At 37.4% G+C, this 21,353-nt stretch overlaps 1 protein-coding gene across 18 annotated transcripts in view; it reads right to left on the bottom strand.

Annotated features, from left to right (window-relative positions):
- Positions 1-17,718: 17,718 nt before the first annotated feature.
- fam135a (family with sequence similarity 135 member A) overlaps positions 17,719-21,353 on the bottom strand; it is a 102,990-nt gene continuing 99,355 nt past the window's right edge. For 17 of the 18 annotated variants that reach the window (XM_026942995.3, XM_053230893.1, XM_026942996.3 and 14 more), the window contains 6 exons: positions 20,197-20,288; positions 19,989-20,086; positions 19,452-19,603; positions 19,121-19,231; positions 18,914-19,027; positions 17,719-18,777 (listed from right to left, as the gene is read on the bottom strand). In XM_026942995.3, coding sequence (XP_026798796.1) covers positions 18,572-18,777; positions 18,914-19,027; positions 19,121-19,231; positions 19,452-19,603; positions 19,989-20,086; positions 20,197-20,288 — 773 coding nt within the window. In that variant the 3' untranslated portion in view covers positions 17,719-18,571. Of the gene's footprint in view, positions 18,778-18,913; positions 19,028-19,120; positions 19,232-19,374; positions 19,604-19,988; positions 20,087-20,196; positions 20,289-21,353 lie in introns of those variants that run through there. The other variant, XM_053230902.1, reaches the window with a different exon arrangement.

The raw sequence follows: 21,353 nt of genomic DNA, 5'->3' as shown, positions 1-21,353 counted from the left end.
ATGTCCGAACATGCGAGCCGTTCTCTCCCCCTCCGTTCCGGGGTCGAGGTACTCGCTATCATCACGTTATCTTCACTGGTGCTGTTGTGGAAGTTTTCGGTACTTTCAAAATTTCTCAACTTGGTTTTGACCTCTGCAAACGTTAAATGACGGTTTAAATGAGTCCGGCAAACCTTTCAAAATCATCGCAATTAAAAGTCCATCACTAAGCGTCTCTTCGGCATTTCGTAGTGCTGTGATTGCGCTTTCTGCTCGAATAATATAGTCAGTTACACTTTCGTTCGCCGTTTTTTGCAGGGAGGTTAACTCTGTGTACGGGCTAATTAGGCTTTCCTATACCAGCGTAGTAGGCCCTCAAAATCCGTAGAGCTTTCCAACCGTCGTCCGCGGCATCTCTCATGACAAGAGACAGACTTTTGTCATCTAGGTACTGAATAAGTTCAGCATATGCTTCCTCGTTTTTGTTGGCAGCATCATCAGCTTCATCACCACGCGCGGGGGGCTTTCAGTCCTAGTAAACGCATGTGGCCTAGAAATTTTGTTTCCCAAAGTCCGTAGTTCTTTTCATCTCCGTCGAAATACAGTCTATTCCATCGGTTACCTGCTTCTCTCCTGGGCCCATAACCTGTTGGCGCAGCCATTCTTGCGTATGGTAACCGGTAAATTATATTAAATTATACGGAGGAAAAACATGCTCACTACTCGGTATTGCCGGAACTGCCTTTTTATTTGCATATGTCCTTTTATGGAAGACAGGTCACATATGACATGATGCAGTGTGAGGGCACACCCAATACAAACGTTAACACTAGGTTAAATACCCTAAGGACAGCAAACCAGCACACTAATTAGTGAATCAGGCAGGCAGCTAAAGATCTCGACTTATATGTTTAAAAAACATGAAACACACCTCACCTGCCCTTGCTTCACTGATTACGCAGCTTCCTCAGAGAAAGATAACATGCTGCCACTGTCTTAATATCTTGCGAAATTGTTCATGCTTCGATGATTTCATCATCTGCAATATACATGAAATAAACATTTAAAACAAACTACACTTTATCCATGGTACATACTATTGCTCGAGCAAACGGTTGTTATAATACAGTAACCTAAACTATTCCCTATGGTAAAGTTACTACTTGCTATGAATAAAATCCAAAAAACGTAATAATAAAAAAAGGAGATTAAATACTTACTTCAGCGACGAACAAGAACACAAACAAGGGTGTAATATTAAGTCGCGATATATTCCGAGATGCTTTCAAACACTTTGACATGCTTCCAAACTCTGATACACAATGTGAATTTTCCAACAAATGATACATGCGCAAGCACAAAAGAATGAGACAGGTATTTGGACCAGATGGATTGAGAGCGGCTTGTGTTGTGCACTGTTTCTCCAGAGCTTTTGTAATGTCTAAGGATGTGGATAAGTTATGATGTTTCTTTATACAGTACAAAACAGCAGAAATCCATCACAAACGAAGGGCACCGGTTTGGAACGATATAGACCACAACGGGTGGAAAACGACGTAGCTGTTTCTAAAAGACGTGATTTTGTTATATTTGAGAAGGAATCATAGATACAGGGTTTCTTTTAAGGGGACAAATCGAGCACAAACGAATGGCATGTGGTGAAAAGTGACCGTCACTGAATCTAATTATATTTGTTATTTCTAAGGAAGGGACATAGATGTGTGCCATAGAATGGCACAAAAAGACCACAAATGAACGGCACTGGTTTTGTGCGATTTAGAGGAATTGGGGTGGAGAGTGACGTCACCGGTCACGAAAACATTCTTCTTGTATATCTAAGGAAGGGAAATAGTTACAGTGTTTGTTTTAACGGCACAAACCGGCACAAACCGGTTTGTGCCGTTAAATGAATGTGAATGAACGGTATGGAGAGTGACGTCACACAGCCAAAAAAACCAAAAACAAAACAAAACCACCAAACCAGCGCAAACATTGGTTTCTGCTGCACAAATCAGCACAAAAGTAGCACAAACGAATTGAATACTCTTGGTGATAATTTGTCAATAACTTGCTAAAAAGTTAAAAGGGTGCAAAATCATGTTTAGAAACTCATTATTCATCAAATATGCACTATCACACTGTGTTCTTAACAAACCTCCTATGTACACAAGTGTGTGCATCAGGCGCTGAAAACGCTATTTACACTATTCACGCTATTTACGAGCTTGGGAAAGTGTTTTTTCTAACAAATTCGTAGATGCATGTGCATGACGTACTTTTCACTGAAATGTCTCACCTGTTTATGATGAAAACTTGTATGAAATGTGTTTATTAACAAACCTCTACGTCCTAACACAAGTGTGGCTTCAGGCGCTGAAAATGCTATTTAGACAGTTTGAAGGCAAGAGGTGCTCGGGAAAGTGGTTTTTCTAACAAACTGATATATGCATGTGCATAAAGTACTTTTAAATGACATTTTTCACATGTTTACGATGAAAAATGATGCGAAATATGGTGAAAAATAATGTTTAGAAAGACATTATTCGTCAAATATGTACGAACAGACTATTTTCTTACAAAGCGTCAAAGTGCTAACACAAATGTGCGCTTCCAGCTCTGAAAACGCTATTTAGACAGTTTCAAGGCGCTAAGGGCTTGGGAAAGCTCGTATGATCTCAGCATATATGATCTCCGTGATGTTGGAACCCGACGAAATTAAATAATCACCAAAACTATGCCGTTAAAACAAACCCTGTGACTATTTCCCTTCCTTAGATATAACAAGAATGTTTTGTGCGATTTTGTCTAAACCGCACAAAACCGGTGCCGATCGTTTGTGCTCAATTTGTGCTGTTTTGTGCCGTAGAAAGAATCATCATAAGTTATTCCCATCCTTAGACATTACAATGTCTCTGGCGGAGCAGTGACGACACGCAAGCCGCTCTAAATCCATCACATCCGAATACCTGTCTCGTTTGTCTGTGCTCGCGCGGTGCTGGGTTACCATTGCTGTTATTTATTTATTTATTTGTTTATTTGTTTATTTATTTATTTATTTATTTTTTAGATATGGAATTTTGTGTTTTAGATTTGTGCCAGATATTGCCACATGTAATGATTTTTTTTAGGATAACGGCCAATGGACTGTGATCTTACCTGCAATAATGTACTGTAACTACTCTAGCTGTACTAATACTGTAGTGGGACTGACGCTTGAGTTTGTCCAATAAAAAATGAAAACACAATATAATTGTATGGTGTCTTAAGTTCTCTGAATGTTTTTAACAGCTAATAGACGTTTAAAGTCTTTCTGCCCTCTTGAAAAACGTTTATTTACCCCAAGCACTGCATAGTGGGAAAACAAAACAAGAAATAACATCTGGCTTTGGAAAAAGGTAAGCATGTGCTCTGAGATAAAATGCTTAAAAACGCTAAAAGCATGTGTGCAGGTAGGGACAATTTACAGGATACTTAGAAAAATACACGAAATTGATGGACACGTCAAAGAGGTGAAACTTTTTATTAATATTGGGAAAACCAGAGACAGGATTTTCCTAACTAGGGGACCTCTTAATTAGGCCCACCGAAAAAAAGTACTACTTAACATTGATACTTTTCCCAGAAGATTACAAATATGTTTCTGTCTAATTATGCTGTCTAATCATGAAGTAAGTAGTTAAGCTTTAGTGAAGGAATAATAATCTTTAATTATGTGATCCACATTTTATTTAACAATGCTATGCTCCTCTAAATGATGTAGTCCTCTGCTGAACCCAGGTGGTGAATACAGTATTGTACACAAAGCAGGTAAGGCAGGAATTTCCCCCGCTTCGATTGGAATTATGAAGGTGTTTTTTTTGCCCGCCTCTGGCTAATGAGTGAACATGAAATTTCAAACAGTATTATTTACATTATATGACTATGAATTGTTGTTATGAATCATCCCTTTATTAGCATTCTGATTATTATTGATTAGGGGAATGATTGTGATCAGTAAATTGATCAGCGTGGGATTGTGGAAAATAATCAGAAAATACATTTTATATTTTCATATTACCTTTTTTTATACTGCATATAATCCATTTTATAATGTTTGTCTTAATATGGCTTGGGGAGCGACTCTGAATTGTGGTCTATGTGTGAAGGGCAACCTGACATGAGAAAAACAAGTTCATTATTATCAAATGGTGTTAACTCCTAGGACCTAGAGCAGAGCATGCACATCACTATCAGAAGAATAGCAGAACAAACACATTCCATCGCCTAGGCAGGCCCCAGTAAGTCTGTCTAATAAATTTAGTTTTACCGAGTTATGCAGAGGACTGTTTAAGATGTGGAGAAGTAAAAACCTTGATAGATTAACAGGCAGAACTCACAGTATTGAGATCATGCACTATGGTAAACACTTCAGTGTTCGCTCTCAAGACCGACCTCCTTTATTGCTTGGGTTTATATTTGTAATAAAGTTCTTGCTGATTCTGAGAAGTTTGTTTTCCTTCCTTATCTGTGAACCTACATGGGAGACAGGAAAAATTCCTAAATTCCTAAATAGCATTTTCAGCACCTAAAGTGTACACTCCTGTTAGCACATAGAGGTTTGTTAAGAACACAGTATAGTTTTTCATCATAAACATGTGAAAAATGTCATTGAAATGTATTTCATGTACAAGCACATACATGTTTGTTTGAAAAACCACTTTCCCAAGCTCGAAAGATGTTAAAACACAGAGCTATTTGCATTGGTATACACTGATCAGCCATACCACTGTAACAAGTTAATCAATGTTATTCACTTCACCTGTCAGTTGTTACGGCTGATTGGTGTACTTGTGTCCCATGGCATAATCATGTAAGTGTTTGATTATGTCCCTCAAATATGGTTGATAGGGTAAAAATATGGTCAAATATGGTAGGGCAGTCTTCGCTATACAGGATGTCTCTGATTTGATTGGCTGAAAAGTGAGAAGCTAATGAAAAAATTACCTTCCCTTAGATTTCCATGTTACAACCCATGATGATCAAATATGTTTCGTGTTTTGTGTGTATGTGTGTTCAGTCTGTGCAGTTTGGTCCATACCAGACTGCAGTCTGGGCCTTCCTGCACTGCTTCAGCTGCTACTCCATTGGCCTTGTGTTACCGCTTCCGCCCCAAGATGGGGTCATTTGGCAGATCATGCAGATGACAGCAGCTTTGACCTGTCGATGCTCACTTGATTGCGCTCATGGTTTGTGGTTGTTTGGTCCGCCCTGTGTTTTACTGTGATATTTCTGGTTTTGAACTGTGCCTAGCCTGACTATGAGCTTGATCTTGTTGGCTGTCTAGAGATGTAAATAATTACACTGCTATTTTGTAAATATCAACATATTGTGTATATTCATTGGGTGGTAGGGGTGCAACTGCCATTTCTGTTGGGTGTGGGTTTTTAGGTCTCTGTAGGTTTTGGTAAGGGAGTTTAGGGAAGAACATTGTCTTTTATTTTGTTTATTTATATGTTAGTATAAACTATAAACTATATGTTAGTTTATTTGTAAGTTAGTTCCTGAAAACAGTTTGTTGTTTTGGCCTTGGTCCAGCCTGAAGTTCTGAAGTTATCCCCAGTTTCTTTGTGGTGTACAGCAACTCACAAAATTATCACAAAAAATAGAATGTAAATATATATATATATATATATATATATATATATATATATATATATATATATATATATATTCTATAGTACAGTATATCTCAATATATCACTTTTTGATCTCCTGCATGTGTCTCATTCCTGGCTAACTCTTAGGGCACCCAATACTCATTTCAATGCATCTTACACATAACTCCTTTCCTTACTCCACATAACTCCTTTCCTAGGCCACTGGGAGGCTGAGTTATAACATCTGTAGCATTTTCTTCACCTCAGGCTAAATAATGTGCATTTTGCTTGGGTAGACACATTCCACAACTTTGACAAAAAAATGCATGTTAATAGAGTCAGCTGGGTCTTCTATTCTTCCATTAGTAACACAAGTTAAATATTCAAGTGAAAATAATTCTTTTAAAATTTTGTGCCATCCCATCATGGTTGGAGATTTATCACTAATACATTGCAGCAGGATATTCTTTCTTGCTGCAAAAGTAAGTATATTGTATAACCTTGTTTTATTTGGTGATGTTACTGCTCTACTAGGAAGGCCTAAGATCCACCCTGACTAAGTCCACATCACTCCCAAAATATTGTCAATTGCCTGTGCTATCTTGCCCAGTATATAGTATTTGCAACTTATAACTGGACCAAAGACAATAGGTGAGAGTACCAGTCTGTATGTTACATTTAAGGCATATTGGTGAAAAGGCCTATGTAAAATCTGGTACTGTATTGCTTGGTGAGGTGAGATGTGTTCAAGTAACGCTGTACTTCAACAGTTGCATCAGCAGTGACACTGTGGGCTTTTTGTGTGTCTTATCTTATCTTATGGTCCAGGAATGCCCATAAGCTTTCCTCTCCATCTCCCTGTCTTCCTGCTGAAGTGGCTGCTTGTGAAGTTGATGGCTGGGGTGATTCTGGTGGTAGCAGTGTAGATGTTTTGTGTATCCATGCACTGCATTCAGCGATGCAGTTCTTGACTGCAGCATCAGCGTTGGCCCCACTGCCAAAAGCTACAGTCTTAAATCTAGGATCCAAAAGTGTCGCCTTGGCCAAAGTCCTTATGGACACCACAGCTCTGAATGAAATCCTATTAGAATTTTAACAAGATTCCAACAGGATGTTTTTGGAAACTCAGCAGTGAAAACCAGGACACAGGTATATCTTACTCTGGAGTTTCACCAGCCCTAATCCAATCAGCATAATTATACCACTTAGACACTTTATTACTATACAGATAAAAAGGTGATAGCCTCAGTTACCATGCTTGTCTGATAAAGAGACCAAATAAAGAGAACAGGACCTGGCAGAAACCTCCTACTAGAAACTTTACTTAACAATCATTCAGCTGATGATTGTTGCTATTGTTGCTTGACAATCAAACAAAATACACATATAGGAAAACAGTGAAAAATACAAAAATTTGTATTCCTACAGTTCCCCCTTTGAGAGTTCAAATAACTCTCACATATATACAAATTTATGCTTTACACAACATTGGTATGGCATATGTTGGTTGACATAAGGCCATTATTCTTAATTGTGTAAGATTGAGTAGTCAAAGGCATGTTTCACATATCTTGTTTAATGCCTTTAATAAGAAGTAAAAAAATCTATGAGTAATAGTTCCTTGTGGATAATGAAACTGCAATTACTTCTTTGTGTGTGTGTGTCTGTGTGTGTGTGTGTGTGTGTGTGTGTGTGTGTGTGTGTGTTGGGTGGGGGTGGGGGGGGTGGGGGTGGGGGGGTAGTAACTCGTTGTATGAAACACTTGATCGGGGATGAAGCGGCCTACAGGAGGGAGGTGGCCAGTCTTGTGACATGGTGTGAGGATAACAACCTCACCCTCAACACGGACAAGACAAAGGAGATGATAGTGGACATGAACAAAGAGAGGAGAACTCCCCAGCCACTATTTATCCGAGAGCTTGAAGTGGAGAGGGTAAGCAGCTTTAAATATTTGGGGGTCCACATCAGCGAGGACCTCACCTGGACACTCAACACCACCCAGCTGGTTAAGAAAGCACAACAGCGGCTGTACTTCCTAAGGAGGCAGTTTGGCATGTCACCTAAGAGCCTCAACAACTTCTACAGCTGTGTTGTTGAGAGCATCTTGACCAGCTGCATCACTGTGTGGTATGGCAGCACTACAATGAGGGATTGCAAACGTCTGCAGAGAGTGGTGAGGACTGCTGAGAAGGAGTCCACTGCCCTCTCTGCAGACTATTTACAACCGCAGAGTCGAAAGGGGAGCTGCCTCCATCCTTAAGAACCCAACCCACCCAAAATATGGACTGTTCACACTCCTGCCCTCAGGACAGAGGTGCAGGAGTGTGAAATGCAGGACTTCCAGACTAAGGAACTCCTTCTTCCCCTCAGCCATTAGACTTTTAAATGGGTAGCCAGTGGACACAGACTAGTCTCACATATCTCATAGAATAGGTGGACTGAACTGCTACAGCTCAATTTGCACATTTGTAAATGTTACTGCTGCTATTTCTTATGAAGAAGCTTCATTTCGATTTGCACATTGTTAAATGTGACAGCTGCTATTGTTATTGTGTAGTTGCACTCAATTTGCTACAGGCTACTGTACTATTGTTTTTGTATTTGTATTGTTATTGTTTTGTACATAAGTCAATATTGCACATAGAGATATACTTCATATTACTGCTACATGTGAACACATTACTATTACTACATGTACTGTAATATTGTTTTGCACAAGTCAATATTGCACGTTACTGTACTATTGTTTTGCACAAGTCAATATTGCACACTCACACATACAGATGTAAATAGTCTATATTTCTATATACATACTCTATATTTCTACTTCTGCAACATAGCTACACTTTATTATGTTTGTTTGTATGTATGTGTATGTCTGTTTTTATTTTCTACATCGTTTGTGTTTATCTTGGCATTCAATGTGGACAGCAAAGAAAGAATTTCATTGTAAAGGGAAACTTGGTTTCCTCACTGTGCACATGACAATAAACGCTTTGAATCTTTGAATCTTGAATCTTGAATCTTGATAACAAAGAAGCATAAGTAGCAAAAAAGTAGAAGTGACAGTAACAAAACTGCTCTTTCCCTGATCCATAACCATGGCTTGCCCAAAATGTTCCCAAACCATGAAACACTTTCCATAGTCATATCATGCAACTTCATTGACAAATATCTAATATCTTTTTGTATTCTGTCTAAGTCATCAATTGGGTCAAGCAGACCTGTGCATCATTCAGGATCAATAATAGTGCATGCTACCTTTTATATAGCAAGAATATAATCCAGTGCTACTCTGTTTTGCAGTATCATGATTTTGGGGGGGCTAAACATTTACATTTACATTTATAGCATTTAGCAGACGCCCTTATCCAGAGCGACTTACAATAGTGCTTTGAAGTCTATCAAAAATACATTCTGGTAAAGCATTGGAGATGTTGCCGATGACAAAGGCTGTATCATTAGCTAGCTTCTGCACTGCTTTAGATACAGGTAGGAGTATTCTTATCTGCCAGCATTGAAGGGTTGCTCAGAGGGCGAGTCTTTTTGTCCTCGTGATGGTCTTTTACAGATGTCTGTGATGATAACTCCCACCCAGATGATGGTGAGATGGCTGTAGCAATGAGTTTGGAACCATCCAAACATTATGTTCTTCATGTCTGCAACATAAAGAAAAAACAGAAAACAAGAGAGCAGAGCTGTATTCATATTTTTGATTTCTTTGACACCTATGGACCAGTGAGATGGGGATGATCTACTGAAAGGGTAAAAATCTGTGAAGGATTCTTCAGGGTTGGCTCCCAAATCCAATTGCACTTCAGTCCTTCCCTGGGCTCCTCACTGGTCTGTGTGTCCTAATCCATCCATGTGGGTGATAGAACTACTTTACAGTGTGAGACATGAGTCCCAGGTTTCTTTCTTTGGCACAGTACTGAAGCAACTGTGACTAACAACACCTGGTATGGTCCCTGCCACTTGGGTTTTAGAGGTTTACTCTTAAAGGACTGTATCATTACCCATTGCATGTCCACTTTCAGGTGGAGGTTGCCAGCAAGCGGCTACTCTGTCTCTAGCACTCTGCACTGCCTTTATGAGATTTTCACAGTAAGCTGTCAGAGCATCTGAGGCTATGTTTATATTGGCACTTCTAAGATCAATGACACTTGGCAATGATTTCATGTGGGCTGAGTCCAACAGTCCAGTTAGGAGATGCTCTCATGCTACACAGTACTGCTGGAAGTGCTTCAACCCATGGAATGCCTTCCTGATGCATTTTGCTAAGCCTCATTTTGATTGTCTTGTTTGCCTCTTCTACTTGACCTGATGCTTGTGAACACACAACACAAAAGTACAACCAGGCTGTTAGATGCCTAGTGCTGGTGCTTGACATAATCCTTCTTTCAAGACACTGAATGAAGAATCAGAAACTTTAACAGGGCCCTTCAAAAAAACATAGAGTGGCTGAGCAAGTCAGGCATAATCTTCAATCCTAAGGGCCTACAATATCCTGTCCTGCCTAAGAATGAACATAGTGCTTTGATGGTAGGGGGTGGAGGGTTACTCAAGCTGCTCTATCTGGAGTTATTGATCTATCTCCTTCACCAACAGTTTGCCCTAGACAAATGACCCGGTTTTTAGCAATGTGGGCTTTGTGAAAACTGGCTTTATGCCTTCTTTTATGGAGCTAGTCCAACAAAGCTGATAGTTTGGATTTATGTACCTCATCAACTGCTGAGGCAATCAAAATGCCATCAACATGACAGTAGACTGTTTGACTGGACACTTTGGATCAGACAGGTCATGCAGGACATCGTGATGGTAAATGGTTGAGGAATTTTGAAATCCCTGTGGTAAATGTGCCCACAGATATTGCTCATTGTCAATTGCGAAGGCTAACTAAGCCTGGCTATCCTTGTGTAGAGGTACAGATTTAAAAAAACACTGGACATATCAATTACTGAGAACACTTTACAGTCTTAAGGCAAACCATTACAAATTGTGGAAGGATTTGCAACTAAAGGAGTAATCGTATTTATGTGTTTGTTGGTTGCTCTATAGTCAACGATGACTAAAAATGACTAAAAATAAAACTAACAGCCCATTTTTATTTGACTAAAAATAAAACTAACAGCCCATTTAAGTCTCCAATATGGCCAATCAAGAAAGCTAATGGAACATGGTGATGTTCCATTATCTTTCTTGATTGGCCATATTGGAGACTTAAATGGGCTGTTAGTTTTATTTTTAGTCATTGCCCTCATGTCTAAAAAAAGACTGTAAATCAGGATAAATGTTACATGGCTGCTGATGTTTTCTCACATCAGCTTTTGTAGAGGATTTGTTGTGGCCCAACTTCTTAGTGAAGTAGGACACTCTGGCACACAGTTCTTTATTTTGCCCTTCGAATTCTGCAATACGCTGAGATTACTTTACAGTTGTATCAAAACTAAATTCTCTCTGACAGCAGATGATGCCTTTTATATTTTTCTTTCGAATACATGCACCCAACACTTTGCACTCTTCAAGAGACCAAGTCTTGTCTTGATGAATACCATATTTCTGGGTTAAATTCAGTCTGACTGACTCTGCCTATTGAGTCCATGTGTTCTCACTGTCTGTCCATAAAGGAGTAGCTAGTCCACCTTTCTCAGTGGTTGGAATTAGTCTAAAACAGAGGATAACTAATCTGTTAACTAAGGACAATCTGTTACAACTGAACCCTGCAGCTGCTTGTTCTCTGGCAGGACAGAGAATAGCCACATGTACTGGTCTGTGGAGGTTCTTTGGATAGAGGAACATGCACCAGATTGTAGTCGATCTGAAAAGGTTCAGTCTGGAACAATATCAGGCGTGATGTTCTATATGGGTCATGGCAGTAAAACTGTTGGAAACTCAGAAGTGAATACCAGGAGACTCTGGAATATCTTCAGCAGGATTCAGAACATGCAGTTTTGTGCTACAGTCACCAAATCTAAACAAGTGACACCAAAACAAAGTATGCAAAGAAAGTACACACTTATCATGGGAGCCCACCCCAGAATCTGGTGTTTCACCAGCCCTAATCCAATCAGCATAACAATCAGCATATCTATACAACTCAGGTGCTTTATCATAGAGATAAAGAAAAGTCCACACCTCAATTCAAAGAATGGGGCAGGGGCATAAACAGCCATCACAGACAAAAGTTGATAGCCTCAGTTACCATGCTTGTTTCACTCACAATAAAGAGAACAGGAACTGGCAGATACCTCCTACTAGGAACTTTGCTTAACATAATAATTCAGCTGATGCTATTGTTGCTTGACTATCAAACAAAAATACACATATAGAAAAACAGTGACTCTTAAATTTGTATTCCTACAATGTTCAGTAGGATTCCTATAGGATGTTTAGAAGGATTCCTTTAGGACTGGTTCCAAAATATGATAGAAATCCTTTCCTATAGGATTTCAAGACCAGGGTCAATGCGCTACAACCAAAGGAAAGTGACTTTTCAAGCAAATGTATGCATGCACCAGCATGTCTTGCTGTTAAATGACTTTTTCACATGGATATGATGAAAAAACGAACATGATTGTTTATATTAAAAAGCATAATTCGATAAAGTGGCAAAAAGTCAGAAATATGAAAAATGATAAAAGAAAGCTAGTAGTCATCAAATATGCTGTATCACACTGTGCTCTCATCAAATCCTTATGTGCTTAAAGCAGTACTGAAAATGCTGTTTGTAGAGTTTCAACGCATATAGTATATAGTATACAGTTATAGAAGGGAATTTATTTACAATTGCACTATCCGGTGTCACCCAGATGACTCTGGTTCCTCTCAAGGTTTCTTCCTCATATCGTCTCAAGGAGTTTTTCCTTGCCACCATCACCTCTGGCTTGCTCATTAGGGATAAATTTATAAATTTAAAATTTATATCCGGAATTTATATATTTCTGTAAATCTGCTTTGTGACAATGCCCATAGTTAAAAGCACTATACAAATAAAATTGAATTGAATTGTCTTGCTTTTACTTTACAAATTTTAATGGTTATGATGAAAAATTACTTCAAACATGGTTGCTTATATTTGTTGTATATCTTTCTGGAAGACCACAAAAATACTGCAGTCTCATCTTGATTCATCTTGAGTAAGATGACTGAAGAATCAAGAGACGAAGAGCCAGGTTATAATAAAAAGTGAAGGTTTATTGCATGCATGAAGACAGCCTGTGCATTCTATAGTCTAAACAAAAGTTGGACTCAGCAGGCTTTAAACTGATGTGTTTGTGCAAGATGACACGTGCAAGACCATATAGTAAATGTCCAAGGTTAAGATAGGAGAAGAACATGAGCAAGCACAGAACATCATGACCCAAGGAACAGACGTGTAAATCTTGAGTGGACAAAGACACAGAGAAATCAGACACAGAAATCACATTAATTTTAATTGATCTTAAAATGAATAAATCATGTATCCATTAACACATAACCATAGAAAAATAGAAAATAATCCCACATATTAAGTTGCATGGTTTGATAATAAAGATGGCAAGCCCCAATTGTTTACCTGTCACAAAGCTGCAGAAACTGCCTTTATCTCTCCTATGGATTCTCTATCATAAGAAAATTTGTTTAGTCGAAATGTATATCTTTATTTTAAAATTTTTTTGAAATTATTTACCATAAATTGATTTGCTAGTTAGTATCCGATTGTTGTAAAAACATACTCTTGTATTCCCAGCGGTACTCAGTTGTTGCAAAATTGTTGCTGGTGTTATTTTGTTGAGCTACTGTCATTCTTTCTGTTTCTGATGCAGACTGACCTTTGTGTGGACTATTAATGGTTTCTGTTATATTGACTTAATGCCTTGGCTTAGGATGGCTGGGGCTGCGGGGCCAGAGTTAATGTTTGTGTTTTTTGTTTGTTTTTGTTTTGTGTGCTTGTTTTGTTGTTATATTACTATAATCTCATACAACCCTCTTAGCAAAATCTCTGATAATGAAATCAAACTTTAGAAGAACTCTTAGGATGGCTGGGGCTGGTGGTGTGGTGGCTACATATGTTCCCTCTAACTTGATATCTGAGTTAATTATATCTACAGTTGAACCTTTTGATTGCCGTTTTACTAAAATAATTTTTCATCTGAATAAATATATAACTACTGGAAACATATATATGACAGACCTCCTTCTGTCCCTGTTGAAAATCTAAATTTAACACAATTGATTAAGAAACCCACTTGAATCACCCCAACATCTCAGTCTTTAGTTGACTGAATACTTGACTGGATACTTGGACAGATTTATTAAAGCTGGAATTCTCTATTTATTGAGATAGGTACCAATTAATACCCAATGTTCAGGATACCTGGGATTTTTTCCATTCTGAGTTTACTCAAGTAGTAGACAGACACGCTCCCTGAAAAATCTCAAAGGTCAAGGGAAAACATTTTGCAGACAAGTGCAGAATTTGTAAGTCTAATAATATTAAAAATCCTGAACAATTTTGGAATACTATACAAACCATAATAAAAACTTGAGATAATTGTCCTAATCAAATAAGAGATGGCAATATAATAATTCATGATTCCTTATCAATTGCCCAAGTATTTGGTCAGCTTTTTTCTTCTGCCTGCTTTCACTTAATACTTGATTCTTCTTATACTGATAGTTTCAATAATACTTCTTTTTCACAAAGTACCTTCTCCTTTACTAAAATAACACCTACAGATATTCTGAATGCTATTAAATAACTAAGTTTGAGCAGTGGTGCTGGACCTGATGGGATTGAAAACAGATATATTAAATTAGCCTCTCATATTCTCATGTATCCACGTGCTGACTTGTTTTATATGTCACTCCACTTATAGACCTCTATAGATAATTTGTTCTATTGCTTAAGTATTTGAAAAATTAATTTTTAATCAGTATCCTGACATTAATAATATTCTATCACCATTTCATTCCATGTTTGTAGGCCGTGGTGTCTGATGGGAGTGGGAGTCTGTGATTTGCTGTGATATGGCAAAACCTATATGCTAAAAAAAATACAGAAAAATTACAGTGGATTATCTATTGTATATAGATACAATATACTGTATAATACACTGTATTTTTTTATATCATTGCTGGGCAAACATTTGTTCATGGCCTCTTAGTGGCTGTGATTACCGATGTAATTTTTTATGTCTGAATGTTGATTGTCTTATCTGTAGTGTGTTTGTTGAATTGTTATTGTTGTTTTGTTTTGTTTTTCTTATTACCATACTGTTTTTGTTTTGGTTTTTTTGTTTGTATTGTATGTTAAGACCCCCTTGAAAACAAGATGTTCATCTCTAGGGGTTTATCCTAAAGAATAAAGTTGAATCAATGAAGCTGCAAAAACTAAGACATATGAAAAATTATGTGTAGAAAGCTAGTATTCAACAAAAATATTGTATCACACTGTGATACAAATCCCTATGTGCTTACAGGAGTCTGTGCTTTAGGCACTGAAAATGCTGTTCAGTGCGCTACGACAAGTGACTTTTCAAGCAAACACATACACACAGGTCCTGCCATTGAATTGTGCTTTTCACATGGTTAAGATGAAAATTGACTTTAAACTTGATTGTTTAAAATACATAATTTGATAATAAAGTGGCAAAAAGTCAAAAATATGAAAAATGATATGGAGAAAGTTTGTATTCATCAAATATGCTATTTGTGTATATTACACACATTTGTTGTCTCAACAAATCCCTAAGTGGTTACAAGCCTGTTTTTTTTAAAGAAGAAAACAGGAGTTTTTCACCAACAATAGTTGCAAGCTGTTACTTAAATAACTCCATAAGGTCCCCTGTGTGAAGAAGTAAAATACACATGACAGCATTATTTCTAGCAAATAATAATGTGATCATAGATGTGATTTTTCTATCATACGCTCACTTCACGAGTTGCTGGAAAGGCTCAGCATGTGTTCACATACATGTGGTTAGGAAGGGTGTTAACATGGGTGAGTGTTCTGACTTCAACATTATTGAAGCTGTTGTAAACTGTTGTAAGCATTTGTATTGTATTTTCTTGTATTAGTCAACTTGTAAACATTATGAACATGTTAAAAACATTATTAAACCTGAGTGACATTTGTGGCTAAATAATCCAAGTTAACAGGCAGAGTGAAGCTGCCTGACGCTCAATTACTGACACTGAGATCACTACTATCGAACGATAGTAGTGATTGAAACTGCTCTTGTGGCCGTCACTGAGACGCTCCATGCTGCTAGCTCAGCCAAACTGTCATCAATCCTCATCCTCCTCGACCATTTTTTGCAGCATTTGAAGTTCAAATCTCTCTTGTCCATCCTCATGAGTCTTGGAAGTTGTGGCACAGCATGGCAATGGTTTGCTTCCTACCTGGAGGATCATTCATATCAGCTGACATGGAGGGGATCCACATCTGCTCCATGACACTCCACTGGTGTCCCACAAGGCTCAGTATTTGGCCCTCTTCTGCTCTTCCTCTATACTCGATCTTTTGGTGAGGTCATATCCTCACATGGGTTTTCATACCACTGCTATGCGGATGACACTCAACTCATCTCCTTTCCTCCAGACTCAGATACACGTTTCTGCTTAGATGTCAGGCAGACATCTCATCATGGATGGCAACTCATCATCTGAAAATTAATCCAGGCAAAACTGAACTGCTCTTCATCCCAGGTGATTTATCCCCATGTCAAGATGTGATCTTCCTGGACAACTCTCAGATCTCACCTTCTGTCACTGCATGCAACCTTGGGTAACCATGGACAATCAACTGTCCTTTTCTGCTCACATTGCTAATTTGCTAATGCCAATTTCTCCTTCACAACATCAGAAGGATACGTCCATTTCTATCCACACAGGCCTCACGTTCTTGTTCAGTCCTTTGTCATTTCGAGACTGGACTACTGCAACTCGCTCCTGGCCCACCAAGACTCTTCTCTTTTCAGGCACCCAGGCGTGGAATGAACTTCCCCTAGATATCTGAACAGCTAAGTCACTGGCAGTCTTCAAATGATTACTTACTTCAAGAAGTACTTAAGTTAGCACTTTATTTAAAAAAAAAAAAAAAAAAAATAAATAAATAAAAATCTTGTGTTGTCTATGTGCTTTTCTTACTATATTACCTCCCCAACAGAGTTTTTCAGACTGATAGTATTCTTAGTCCATGACCTAGTGTACCAGTATCAGGACGTATTTATTGATAGAGCAGCTTTTTTTTTCACCCAGTGTTTGGTAAGCATCCAAATGGATTGGGCAAAGTACTGACATTTTAGACAAGTATTTTTTATTTGCCCCCTGGAAGTCTGGGGGGAATTGTCCATGGTGACAGCTACCTGATAAATGGGAATATTAAGAAAGTCTAAACGTAAGAGAAGGCAGTTTCCATATAAACAAATTAATCTAAACATGTAGGAATGTGTCTTTAGACTCAATGTAATGGTTCAACAAAAAATGGCCCCATCCACAAAATACTTCTACAGACCTAGGAAAGTGGACCATTCTTCATGAACAACAAATATATTTGTTAAGTTATGGCCCTTACTACTAACTAGGGGCAAAAAATATTTGAATGCAGTAACATTGCATGTAACATTGAAATACTAGTCCACACTTATAAACAACATTGGTATTGTAAAAACAAACCTATGTATATGAATATGAATTCTGTTGTTGCATCTTTTTAAAAAGAAATTTTAAAAATTTACAGTTTTGGCCAAAAGTTGTTCAGTCATAGAATCAAAGTCAGCAAAAGTGTCATTGTGAGATGGTAAAAGCCAAAAAGACAATAGACGTTTCAGTTTACATACTTAAAATAATTATAATTTTTTTTTTACATAGTAAAAAACATTTAACCTTGGTGATAAAAGGTCAGTTACATGGTTGCACTCTGACATTGAATTGGTCTATTTTTAAAGACTGTGCAAAACCAAGTAACTTAATGGTTTTGCATTGTGATGGACAGTAAAAAAAAAAAAAAATACATATTTATTATTAAAAATATTTTTGAAGAACAATTAAAGAAAAAGGAACACAGCATTATTATTCTGAGGCACCCTCCAAGGGTTATGAATGGTCAAAAAGGAAAAGATACAAAAACTTTAATTTGATTTATTTAATGATGTTTAGGTCCATTATATAAAAAAAACATTTTGGTGAATAATAAAATTGACATTTCATTTACATTTCTTGCTTACAATTTCTTGCTTATAAGCATAAATTAGCACCCGATAAATTAAACGCAGTTTTCTTGAACACAAACACAAAATAATATCTAACAAGAATTTCTTATACTAAACTGAAACAAATTAAAATTACTTTTAAATGTGGACACCTCATTTAAAATGTTAACATGCTACGTTCTTTAAACAACACAAGGTTGGGACAATGTGTTGTGCATGACACTGCAATGTCTAAACAAGACATCATATAAAACCTAAATTATAAGGCTGTCTCAAAAAAAAATGCATGTACTGATTGAAAAAATATCTAATGCAGTTTGGATAGCAGATACCCTGATACATTTAAGTTCTGCTGAACATGACCATTCGCAACAAAAGTGGCCCTTCAGTAAGCTATGTCAAATATGTTACATTATTTTAGCAGCTAAATTTCCAGTTCAGTATCAACAAAGTTTAACTAAACAAATTCAAAACTTTTTTTTCCCATTAGACATAAAAATATGTTTAACTTAAATAACACTGAAACACATGTAACATATTTACAATTAACTATTTTCATGATGAACAGAATACTAAAAATAATTATTTTTAAAAATGGCAATACAAAAATTCAAAATATGAATACTGCATTTTAAGATGAGCTGAAAAAAAACCCTCTAAACATTAAGAACAAAATATAGGCCATTGAGAGGTGATAGGCCATCAAGAATGTCTATTTCAACATTGGGAGGTATTTGTGCCATCTTCTTCTGTCCTAAGCAGCTACTGAAAGAACTTTAGTCCAGCTACCAGGAAGAATTTCTCCAGGAATATTTCAGAATCCAGAACAGCAATGTGGGCTGCTCGACCTATTAAAGAGTTGGCTGTGTTGGGCAGCGCATGCACGACATTGTATCGCACCAGGTTACAGTCTTTGTTCTGGAGCACAGGTACTAGTAAGTTCTCAATCATCTCAGCATACACTGGCCCTGGGGATTAAGATTCATTAATTGTAGAATATTTAATTAGTTTGAATTGTCTATCGTATAACAAGCAGCCAACATTTAACTTCAGACACTAATAAAACAAATTCTTAAAAGATAAGAGAAGAAATGCTGGCCTCACCCATCTGCTTGTCTTTTAAGGCTGTTTTGCACATCTCAATGCGAGCAGAGTGATAGGGCACATAACGGTCCTGCAGAGAGCCTACCAGCACCACATTTCTAAAAAACTGAAGACCTGTACAATAAAGAGTCCAAAAAGTCCAGTAAGTTTAAAAAAAAAAAAACACACAAACTCTGCATGCCTCAAGGACCAAGGATTAATACTAACCAGCCTTCTTGCTTAGCTTGTAGAGAAATGTCTGCCGAGGGTCTGAGTGATCACGGCAAGTCAGCTGCAATAGTGAGCCAGACTTCTTCCATTTTTGCATAAACCACAGTCCTGAAGCAGGAAGGAGTTTTCACTCATCAAATTAAGAGCAAGTGTTAATATGCGAAAGCTACTAATAATTTATGAGGAGGAGATAGTAAAAAAACAACAACAACAACAAAAAAAAGATCATTTCATAATATTCTATTATAAACCTAATTGATGAAATGTCTTTTTCTGTTTTCTGCTGCGTTCAGTGCACTGATGTACTGATGGTCAGGTTTAGTTGTACCAGTATTGACGAGGGCTGAGCTGTTGTAGAGGGTGCCAAGATGTGGGCCAGACAGTGAAAGGAAGGTATGAAGTTTGTTAAGATAGCCCTTAAACCTGGGCCTTGTCAACACGGAGCGCACTATCACATTTCCCAGAGAATGACCCACAAAGCTGGAAAACAATCATAGTTAATATGATAGTTAATCATAGTTAATCATGGTTAACCTGGTTTTGAAAGACACACTTATACAGCATGAGTAGCAGTGAATAATATAAGAATTAATCTAAACATATACGATTACATCTATAGACAGTAAACTCAACATAAAATGGCCCCATCCACAGAATGTTGGACAGACCTAGGAAAGTGGACCATTTTTTATGAACAACAAATATATTTGTCAAGTTATGGCTGTTATTACTATTACTAGGGGTGAAAAATATTTAAATGCAGTAACAGTGCATGTAACACTGCTTACTAGCTCATACATATAACTGACATTGATATTGTAAAAACAAACTTATGTATATGAATTGTTGTTTTAAAAAACTTTACCTTATTTTAGAAACTGTGAGATTGTAGATTTGTATATATTGTACAATTTCATCCAAAAGTCGGTCAGTCATAGAATCAAAGTCAGCAAAAGTGTCATTCTGAGATGGTAAATGGCAAAAAAGACAAGACATTTCACTTTACAAACACAGACTTTTTAAATTTTTGCATAGTAAAAAACATTTAACCATGGCGGTAAACAGTTAGTTACCTGGTTGCGCTCTGACATTAAGAAGTCTATACGAGCTCCAGGCAAGCCCAGCTCTAGGTAGGTCTTCACCAACCTTAAATCTGCACTGTTACCTGTTGTTTGAGTCAAGTGAAAAAATTGTAAAAGATTGTAAAAAATTGACGGTTAAAGTATATATATTTGTGTGTGTGTGTGTGTGTGTGTGTGTAAGCACACGCACACACCGATCAGCCATAACATTAAAACCACTGACTGGTGACGTAAATAACATTGATTATCTCATTAAAATGGCATCTGTCAAGGGGTAGGATATTAGGCAGCAACTGAATAGTCAGTTGATGTGTTGTAACCTGGAAAAATGGGCAAGTGTAAGGATTTGAGCCACTTTGAGAAGGGCCAAATTGTGATGGCTAGACGACTGGGTCAGAGCATCTCCAAAACCAGGTCTTGGGGGTTGCGGGGGGTTCCAGGTATGCAGTGGTTAGTACCCAGCAACACATCAACTTTGAGAACTGACTGTTTACTTGTTGCCTAATATATCCCACCCCTTGACAGGTGCCACTGTAATGAGATAATGTTATTCACATTCAGTGGTTTTAATGGTATGGCTGATGAGTCATATTATATATGACATTTCTTCATTCTGATGATATATATATATATATATATATATATATATATATATATATATATATATATATATATAATATAATATATAATCAGAATGAAGAAAAAGTTGACAATGTTGTGTGTGAAAATCCCAGGAGATCAGCAGTTTCTGAAATACTCAAACAAGCCCTTCTGGTACCAACATCTATTCCATTATCAAAGTCACAGAGATCACACTTTTTCTTCATTTTCATGTTTGATGTGAATATTAACTGACACTCTTGACCTGTATCTGCATGATTTTATGCATTGTGCTGCTGCCACATGATTGGCTGATTAGATTAACTGCATGAATGTGCAGGTATACAGGTGTTCGAATAAAGTGGACAGTCAGTGTATACAGTGGATATAAAAAGTATACACACCCCTGTGATGTTTTTGTGATATAATAAAATGAAACCAAGATAAATCATGTCAGAACTTCCTTTGCAGGCTGGCTGGGCTCAGCCTTAGAGATAGGGTGAGGTGCTTGGAGCTTAAAGCAGAGTTGCTGCTCCTCTGCATTGAAA

This window comes from Pangasianodon hypophthalmus, chromosome 28 (genome assembly GCF_027358585.1).
Source record: "Pangasianodon hypophthalmus isolate fPanHyp1 chromosome 28, fPanHyp1.pri, whole genome shotgun sequence".
NCBI lineage: Eukaryota > Metazoa > Chordata > Actinopteri > Siluriformes > Pangasiidae > Pangasianodon > Pangasianodon hypophthalmus.
The sequence above is the reverse complement of the archived record's forward strand: the minus strand, read 5'-3'. Positions and strand labels throughout refer to the sequence as shown.